Source organism: Vitis vinifera, chromosome 18 (assembly GCF_030704535.1).
Source record: "Vitis vinifera cultivar Pinot Noir 40024 chromosome 18, ASM3070453v1".
Classification (NCBI taxonomy): Eukaryota; Viridiplantae; Streptophyta; class Magnoliopsida; order Vitales; family Vitaceae; genus Vitis; species Vitis vinifera.
Genome location: NC_081822.1, coordinates 19,034,965 through 19,044,238, shown reverse-complemented (window position 1 = coordinate 19,044,238; position 9,274 = coordinate 19,034,965). Strand labels below are relative to the sequence as shown.

At 38.5% G+C, this 9,274-nt stretch overlaps 1 protein-coding gene across 1 annotated transcript; it reads right to left on the bottom strand.

Moving 5' to 3' along the window:
- Positions 1-438: 438 nt before the first annotated feature.
- LOC104882664 (retrovirus-related Pol polyprotein from transposon RE2) lies at positions 439-7,295 on the bottom strand. Its single transcript, XM_010666758.1, has 4 exons — positions 6,081-7,295; positions 5,880-5,984; positions 2,392-2,619; positions 439-1,365 (listed from the first exon to the last, which is right to left on the bottom strand). Exons 1-4 carry the CDS (start codon positions 7,293-7,295, stop codon positions 439-441), a joined length of 2,475 nt encoding a protein of 824 aa, XP_010665060.1.
- Positions 7,296-9,274: the final 1,979 nt, after the last annotated feature.

Here is a 9,274-nt window from a genome sequence, read left to right as displayed (position 1 = left end):
ACAATGCCAATTGTGTTGAAAATACGGTCACATAGTTACCTCATTCAATTATCGGTTTGAAACCGATTTCAAAGGACCAGAAAATGTCCCTCCAAAATCGAATGTCAATAACAACAACAAACAAGCTTTGATGGCTTCTCCTACTGCGGATTTTCAAGAAGCCTGGTTCTTGGATACTGGTGCCACTCACCACATTTCTAAAGAATTTGATAAATGTGTGACCTTAATATTTTCATTAAAATCAAATCATATAAATAATACATTGAAGCAAAACAGAAAGCAATAACTATATCCAATATGTCAGCAATATTCAAGCTGACCTATTCTTAAGGAATACTAACAGAAAAATATTTGGAGGACTACATTCAAAATACAATTGTAGTTGGAACTGCTAGAGCTGATATACACCAGAAATTGTGACTACTTCTATATGCCCCCTCAAGATAGGCCATGAGTAAAGAGGCTAATCTTGTCCCGTAATAACATAAATTGAGAAGTAGGCAGTGGCTTACTGAGAAGATTGGCAACCTGATCAGCAGAGGAGACATGAGCATTTCGAAGTAGACCAGACTGAACTTGATCTCTGATAAAATGATAATCAATAGCAACTTGTTTCATACAAGAGTGAAAAATAGGATTGGAACTTAATTGAGTAGCACCAACATTATCACAATAGACAATTGGAGAAGTGGTTAAGCTAATACCAAGTTCTGAAATAAGAGAACCAACCCAATGAAGTTTAGCACTAGTAGCAGCAACAGAACGATACTCTGCTTCTGTGGATGAGCGAGCAACAGTTTGTTGCTTCTTTGAACTCCAAGAGACAAGGTTCCGGCCAAGATAAACAAAATAAGCACTAGTGGAAGAATAATCGTCTTTATTACTAGCCCAGTCCACATCTGAAAAGGCATGAAAAGAATCAGAGAAGCCATGAAGAGTGAGGGGAAAATCACGATAGAAAATGAGCCCCTTGTCAATTGTGCCACATAAATAGCGTAAAATACGCTTAACAAGGACCCAATGCTCAGAGGTAGGTTGATGCATAAATTGGGCCATTCTATTGACTGCAAAGGAAATGTCTGGATGGGTTAAGGAAAGATACTGCAGGCTACCAACTGCTGCACGGTATGGTGTGGGGTCGGAGAGAGGGGTGCCTGAGGTTAGGGAGATGACTGTTGAGCTAGTTGGTAAGGGAGTGAGCACAGGTTTTGCATCAACCATATTGGTCCGTTTGAGTAGGTCTTGAATGTATCTTCTTTGGGATAGTAGAATACCAAGACGATGAGGGACAACTTCAACTCCAAGAGAGTAAGAGAGTGGACCAAGATCTTTTAGAGAAAACCGTTGAGCCAGATAGTCTACAAACTGTGAAAAAAGAGTATCATTGCTGCCAGTTAGGATAACATCATCAACATATACAAGATGATACAAGACATCATTGTTGCTGCGAAGAACAAAGAGAAATGTATTTGAGTGTGAGTTCTTGAATCCGGAAGTGAGCAGAAACTGATGCAACTCATGATACCAAGCTTAGGGAGCTTGTTTGAGGCCATAGATGGCTTTATGAAGTTTTCAAACATATGAGGGATGATCAAAGTCAACAAAACCTGGTGGTTGAGCCATAAATACATTTTCAGAGAGCCTGCCTTGAAGAAACACATTATTGACATCCAATTTTGGAAATGCCTTGAGGAGACATCACCCATGCTTAAGGAGACATAATGCCATTTTTTAATGAAAAAAGAGTTTTTAATTCCGTTTTTTTTGCTGAATCTCTTTATAATAATTATATGAACCCAAGGAAAAAAAAAAAAAATTTCGGCCCAGAAAATATTTATTTTAATTTTTTTGTCCGAAAAATAGGGAAAAATAGGGAAAAATAGTAAAAAATACCAAAAATTAGTGAAAATATTTTTAAAAATTGTATTTCACATGGGAAAAATATCTGGAATAGGAAACCATGAATTAATTCAACTTATCTCTCAAAAATAATTTTTTTTTCGAATTTTTTTACTTAAAAATAGTAAAAATGAGGAAAAAATAGTGTAAATATTTTTAAAAAATGTATTTCACATGGGAAAAATATATGGAAGACGAATTCAAGGATTGGTGATGCTCTCTTGGCAAAAAAATATTTTTTTTTAGTTTTTTTACTTAGAAAAATAGGGGGAAAATGGGGAAAATAAGTAAAATTTACTTTAAATATTTTTAAAAATTGTATTTGATATGGGAAAAAGAAATGTTCTTGAATCCGGAAGTGAGCAGAAACTGACGCAACTCATGATACCAAGCTTAGGGAGCTTGTTTGAGGCCATAGATGGCTTTATGAAGTTTTCAAACATATGAGGGATGATCAAAGTCAACAAAACCTGGTGGTTGAGCCATAAATACATTTTCAGAGAGCCTGCCTTGAAGAAACACATTATTGACATCCAATTGGCGAAGAGACCAACCATTACTTATTGTTATACTAAGCACAAGTCTCACTGTGGTAGGCTTGACAACTGGACTGAAAGTTTCATGGTAGTCCACACCCGGTCTTTGATGAAAGCCTTTGGCTACAAGGCGAGCTTTGTACCTGTCAATGGAACCATCAGAGTTTCTTTTAATACGGAAAATCTATTTGCAACCAACCAAATTAGTAATGTCTTCAGGTGGAACTAGTTCCCAAGTTCAATTACGAACAAGTGCATCATACTCTTCGGACATTGATTCGTTCCCAATTGGTGTATCAGCTGATTCATGTCCTCTCAATGGTCCTTGGCAGCAACGCCATTTGATTAGTGCCCAACTGGTGTTCCTTGATTGCGGTCCTCAGAAGGGAGTAATCAACAAAATTTATAACCTATATCACCATGCACTAGGATAGCCTTAGCTAATATAGCATAGTGGCTCTAGGATCATTCACTGGGAAGGGTTTTCAACTTACAACTAATACCAATTCAAAGTTGAATTGATGCTTTTTCATTTCAAGGTTAGCTTCAAAAGAAAACATAAACTTTAATTGAAAAAGGATTTGTTTTAAGCTAACTAAAAAGAAAGCAATGGGAATTACTTATGAAGAAAAACGTTCCTTGGAGTTTTAGGATCACTAGGGTCAGGCTCCTCATGCAAAAATAGAGCTCCGGTCACTTGAATCTTTTCCTCGCATTAGAGACTTAACATATAGTTAATTCTCTAATCGGTGTTGTACAGATGTTTCCCTTTAATGGATTTCAGTACTAATTCTCTCTCACTGATGCAACTTGCAATGGCTCGTGCCTCTCACCTAGCATTCTCCATTCAAGGTGATCATTAACCTTGGACTTCCCTTCTTAAGCTCGCAAGAGATAACTAATGGATGTCTCCGTAGAGTCCAAAAGCTTACCAAGTGTTGGCAATTTTAGAAAATCCTACCTTCAAGTCACCTTCCAAAGGCTCGCAAGAGGTAAACTAGTGCATCTCAATGGATGGAGATCACTTGTCTTACCAAGTGTTGGCCCAGGTGAATTAAAGGAGTTTTAAGTTAACTAAAAACATAGAAATCATTAACAAGTCACATTTTCTCTCCATTAACAGCTGAAACAACAAAACTACCAATTCTTGCATTCGGGGCCTTACCCGGCTACCTTAGCTCCAAGGAACTAAAAGTCTAGCCACTCATTCTCTGAGGAAACATCCTTAGAGCTTGTTTGGCTAGTAAGAAAAAATAAATACAATACAATCAAATTGAGTAGGTAAGGCAGAGCAAAGCTCTGTATTTTACTTCCTTAAAAAATATACAAAAGGTTATCTCTGAGAACAAGCTCCCGAGATATCTGTAATGGAAATTACAAAACAATATATATGAGGTTCTTCACCCTTTGTTCTCACTTAATTACTAAGGAATCCTATAATTGGTGGATTACAAGGAGAGAATGAGGATTTAGACATCAAATATCTGAAGTAAAAAATCTAAAAATGTCGGTCGCAAATATCTGGAAGCACTTAGGAGAATTTCGCAAGCGTGCAAGATGGCTACGAAATTTCGCAACCTGAAGGACACCATTTCGTAGCCAAAGGCTGATTTTGCAGCCTGCGAAATTGGCCTTCAGCTTGGTGTGATTGGCTTCCAATGGCTCTAACTTCTTCATTTCAACTCCGAATCGTGCACCATTTGAAGCATTGGATTTTTTACTTCCCAAGCTTCGAAACAAAATATAGTATGTGCAAATTAAGCTCTAGGAAGTGCTCCAAAAGTGTCTAACAGTTGCTGTCCTCGTGAATGCTTCATGTTAGATTTCTCTCTTTGCTTTCCCTCCTGGCATTCATGATTTGCTTATGGCAAAGGACTATAAAGCTTCAAAGATTTGGTTCTTCATGTTAATGAGCTTCCCATTGCTTTGTCGTAGATTCCATAGAACTCTCCTCAATCTTGGATTGCTTTGGTGATCAAATTACTATCAAAAACACCAAAACTTACACAATTTGATTAGAAATGATTGCAAAGGTCCTTAATATGCTAATTGAGTTAAAAGGTATTAACTACTACTCAAAAGTGTTTAAAAGAGTTAATTACAAGGTACAAAATAGCACTTTTTGAGTAGCAATCAGACATAGCTTGACACCAATTGTGATATTTGAGAGCTTGGTAGATAGATGTAGGAGTAGTGTTTTGGAACTTTGGTTTGTGGGTGTGAAGGTTGAGTTTCTGAATTAGTTTGGTGATGTTATTCTTGGCTCGGGTAGTCATGCGGTGTTGAGTGGGAGGTGGGACTGGGATTTGTGGTTCAGTGGTTGTAAGGGAAGGTTGAGGAGATGGTTGGGGGGGGGGGGCAGAGGAAGCTTGCTGTGGGGACGGGGCAGTTGGTGGTGAAGTAGTCTCGAGCAGAGGCAGTCCTTGAAAGCTAGCTACATATGGAAGGATGGCTTCCTACTGGGATGATGTGGGAGTAGAGACAAAAAGGACAAGAGGAATCCAAGTAGATATAGTAGTGGAAATGGGACGTGGAAGAGTGGTGTGTAGTGAGGTGTATGGAAAGATTGATTCAATAAATTGCACATGGCGAGAAACATAAATTTTCGAGGTAGAGGTGTCGAGGCAGAGATAAGCACTCTAAGATAAAGAGTACCTAAGAAACACACATGGTTTAGAGCATTGAGTAAGTTTGTGGGAGAGGGTATATAGGCGAAGCCAAGGATAACACAAACAATCGAAAACTTTTAGTCTAGAGTAATTGGGACTTTTGTGAAAAATTAATTCAAATGGGGAGGACAGATTGAGAGTGGTGGTTGGAAGCTGTTAATGAGGTAAATAGTAGTAGTAAAGACATGAGGCCAGAAGGTGTTTGGAAGTGAAGCATGAAAGAGTAAGAAGGTGAGGCTAGTTTCAACGATATGGCGGTGTCTTCTTTTAAAGTAGCCATTGTGTTCAAGGGTATGTGGTGGAGTGGTGGAGTGGTGTAGTGGGAAATGCCGTGGAAGAAGAGATAATCTTTGAGGACCATATATTCGCCTCCATTATTAGAGTGGAGAGTGATAATTTTTTTAGAAAAATAATTTTCCACAATGGCCTTGTACCGTTTAAAAACTTCCTAAACTTCAGATTTTTTTTTTAGGGGGTAGAACCAAATGTATTTTGTGAAGTGATCAACAAAAATAACATAATATTTGAAACCATCTTGTGATAAAATGGGAGAAGTCCATACATTAGAAAAAATTATTTCAAGAGGATTTATTAAGTGAAGAAATGAAATGGAGAAAGGAAGCTTATGACTTTTATTGCTAAGACAAGCATTACAAGAAAATTCTTTTGGTAAAGGTGCAGAAAAATCTAACTAATAACTAGACATAATGTGTTTTAAAATGGGAAAAACTGGATGGCCTAAGCGATGATGCCAGTTTGATGATGTGGTTTTTACATGAGAGAAGGCTAGAATTGGAGAAAAGGCGGGTTGTGCAGCTGGCCACTCATACACTCCATCCTTAGTGTTACCCGTCAAGAGTATTGCCCCTATACGAAGATCCTTCACATGAAAACAAGAGGGTAAAAATTCAACAGAAGCATTATTAGAGATGCAAAATTGAGAGATTGAAATTAAGTTCTTTTTCATGGATGATACATAGAGAACATCATTCAAGGTAAAAGTGGTGGTTGATGATGGAAGAAAAGCAGAACCAGTGTGAGAGATGAGTAAACCTGTACCATCACCAATCATAACATCATCTGATCCAGTGTATGGTGCATGAAGAGACAGGTTGTTTAAGTCGGTAATGACATGATGAGAGGCGCCACTGTCTAGCAGCCATGATGGATTATTAGTGGTGGTATTTGCAGCATAGTGAGCCCGTGGTTGCCAAGGTGTGGCAAAGTTAGCTAGTGGTGTAGCACTTGTAGTGGAAGATTGGATTGGTACAAGCTGAAAAGATGGACATCTCTTAGCAATGTGACCTTGAATGCCACAGATTTGGCAAAACCCTTGGTATGGACGTGGTAGACGGTGATTGGTGCGAGATGGAGTTCCTAAGTGGGTGGCCATAGGAGGACGGGTAGGGAAGGTTGCAGGTGGACGCCAGCCTGAGTTACCCGGAGAGTTTAAGTGGTTGGGACACCAGTTGGTGTTCATGGGATTGTTCCTATTTGTGGGATTAGCAGTAATAGGAAGATTTACCTCAGATTTGATGTTGGTTGAGAGAGAGGCTTCAAAGGATAAGAGTTTCTCATGGAGTTCATCAAATGATATAGAAGTGTCACGAGCTTGAACAGCACGGACAAGTTCTTTGTACTCATCACCTAGTCCATCCAAGATCTTCTCTATAAGATTTTCTTCCTCCATTGGGGCGCCTAGGATGGCAAGTTCATCTGTGCGTGCTTTGACAGAGTGGAGAAAATCAGTTACTGTCATAGTACCTTTGCTGGGATTTTTGAGAAGATTTTTGACTTGTTTGATGCGACCATGAGATGGTTTGGCATGGGTATTTGCTAGAATAGTCCATGCTTCGCGTGAGGTATTGGCACGAGCAATGAATGAGATGATTGTGGGTGAGAGAGAGCCAATGAGAGCATTCAAAATCAGTTGATCTTGGTGGATCCAGAGGGTGTAGGCAAGATTTAGTGTGTCAACATTGTTTGTGGTTAGAGTTTTGGGTGGACAAGGTTTGGATCCATCAATGTATCCAAGAAGATCATAGCTAATGAAGAGTGTTTCAAATTGGATTTTCCATGAGAGATAGTTGGAGGAGGTAAGTTTGAGAGGAGCTTGTGCAGATGTGTTGATTGTGAGGAGTTGAGATTCATTGGTGGTGGGTAGAATTGGTGTACCATTTGGAGTAGTCATGACGGTATGGGAAGTGGGAAAAAGGAGAAACTGCTTTGATACCATAAAGAATTTGATAAATTTGTGACCTTAATATTTTCATTAAAATCAAATCGTATAAATAATACATTGAAGCAAAACAGAAAGCAATAACTATATCTTATATTTCAGCAATATTCAAGCTGACCTATTCTTAAGGAATACTAACAGAAAAACATTTGGAAGACTACATTCAAAATACAATTACAGTTGGAACTGCTAGAGCTGATATACACCATAAATTGTGACTACTTCTATATTTTCTCACAATGAAGACAATCTACAAAACACCTATCCCTATTAAGCTGGAAACAAGGTTGCAGTTGGAAATGGTAAGAAATTATCAATCTCTCATATTGGCTCCAAGACACTTCACACCCCTCACCAATCATTTCATTTACAGTCAGTCTTTTATGTTTCTCACCTGACCACAAATCTCATAAGTGTCTCCAAATTTTGCAAAGACAATCACTCATATTTTAAATTTCATCCCAACTTTTTCTATGTCAATGATCAACTTACCAAGAAGACCTTACTCTAAGGCAACATTGAACACGACCTCTACAAATTCCCAGCTCACCAAACTAATCTGTCATCCACATCTCCTACAGTTGCTCCTTCAACTTTCACAGCTTAGAAGTCAAGTAACGTCTTCTTATGGCACCAAAGGCTTGGTCATCCAGCAACACCTATTCTAAAACAAATTCTTTATAATTGTAATATCCATTTTTCAGTTAATAAAACAACTAGTGTTTGTTGTGCTTGCCAACTGTCCAAAAGTCATAAACTGCCATTTTCACCTTCCTCTTCTAAAGCTTCAACACCTCTTGAGTTAATCCATGCGAACTTATGGGGACCAGCACCAATCTCCTCTACAATTGGTGTCAAATACTTTCTACTCCTTCTTAATGACTTCTCCAGATGCTCTCGGATTTATGAGGTACATACTAAAGATCAAGTCCTTCCTATTTTCATCCACTTTAAAGCCTTGGTTGAAAAACAGTTTAATTTACCCATAAAGCACTTGCAATCTAACAATGAAGGGAAGTTCAAAGCCCTTATTACATTTCTTGCTCAACTGGGCATCCAACAAAGACTTTCTTGTCTTTATCCAACAAAGACTTTCTTGTCCTTATACGCCATAGCAAAATGGACGAGTTGAGCGCAAACTTAGACATAGTCAAAACCGGTCTAACTTTGTTAACCACTACTTCAATCTCCCTTAAGTTCTGGTCCTATGCGTTTCAGATTGCAGTAACCCTGTAGTATGTTACTATTACTAGACCAGATATATCTTTTGTCGTCAATAAAGCTTGCCAATTTATGGCTCATCCGACCTCAACCCATTGGTTAGCTGTTAAAAGGATACTTCGATATCTCAAGGGCACTTCGGCACGTGGCCTGTTATTGTACTCATCCTCCTCACTTGCTCTTCAAGGATACACAAATGTTGATTGGGCATCTTGCTCGGATGATAGGAAGAACACCAGTGGATATTGTCTTTTCCTTAGACCTAACTTAATCTCCTAGTCATCTTCCAAGCAAAAGATTGTTTCTCAAAGTAATGTAGAGTCAAAATACAGAAGCCTCACGTTCTTAACAGCTGAAATTGTCTAGGTTCAGTCTCTTTTAAAAGAGTTGTGTATTGCTCAAACTCAACCTTCACTAGTTTGGTGTGACAATAAGAGTGCCACAACCCTTGCAGCAAATCCTGTCTTCCATGCATGTACCAAGAATATTGAACTTTATCTTCATTTCATACAATACATTCCATCCTCTGAGCAAGTAGCAGACATCTTCAAGAAGCATATTCCAAGTGCCTAGTTCTTCATGTTTCATACCAAGCTCTCTGTTGTTCCCACACCTGTGCACTTGCGGGGGGATGATAACCATCAAGAAACACAGTAATAGATATGCACCAGTTAAGCTCCAAGATGGTTAGACGGTTGAGAAGTCTCAAA

What these genes read in the sequence shown, in the direction of transcription:
- LOC104882664 (XM_010666758.1), bottom strand. Translation starts at nt 7,295, where the DNA reads ATGACTACTCCAAATGGTACACCAATTCTACCCACCACCAATGAATCT. An exon ending in CCTTGAATGATGTTCTCTAT is followed by an intron (nt 5,985 to 6,080) that starts GTATCATCCATG and finishes TTTCATGTGAAG; the next exon opens with GATCTTCGTATAGGGGCAAT. An exon ending in AAGGCAGGCTCTCTGAAAAT is followed by an intron (nt 1,366 to 2,391) that starts GTATTTATGGCT and finishes CTTTTTTCACAG; the next exon opens with TTTGTAGACTATCTGGCTCA.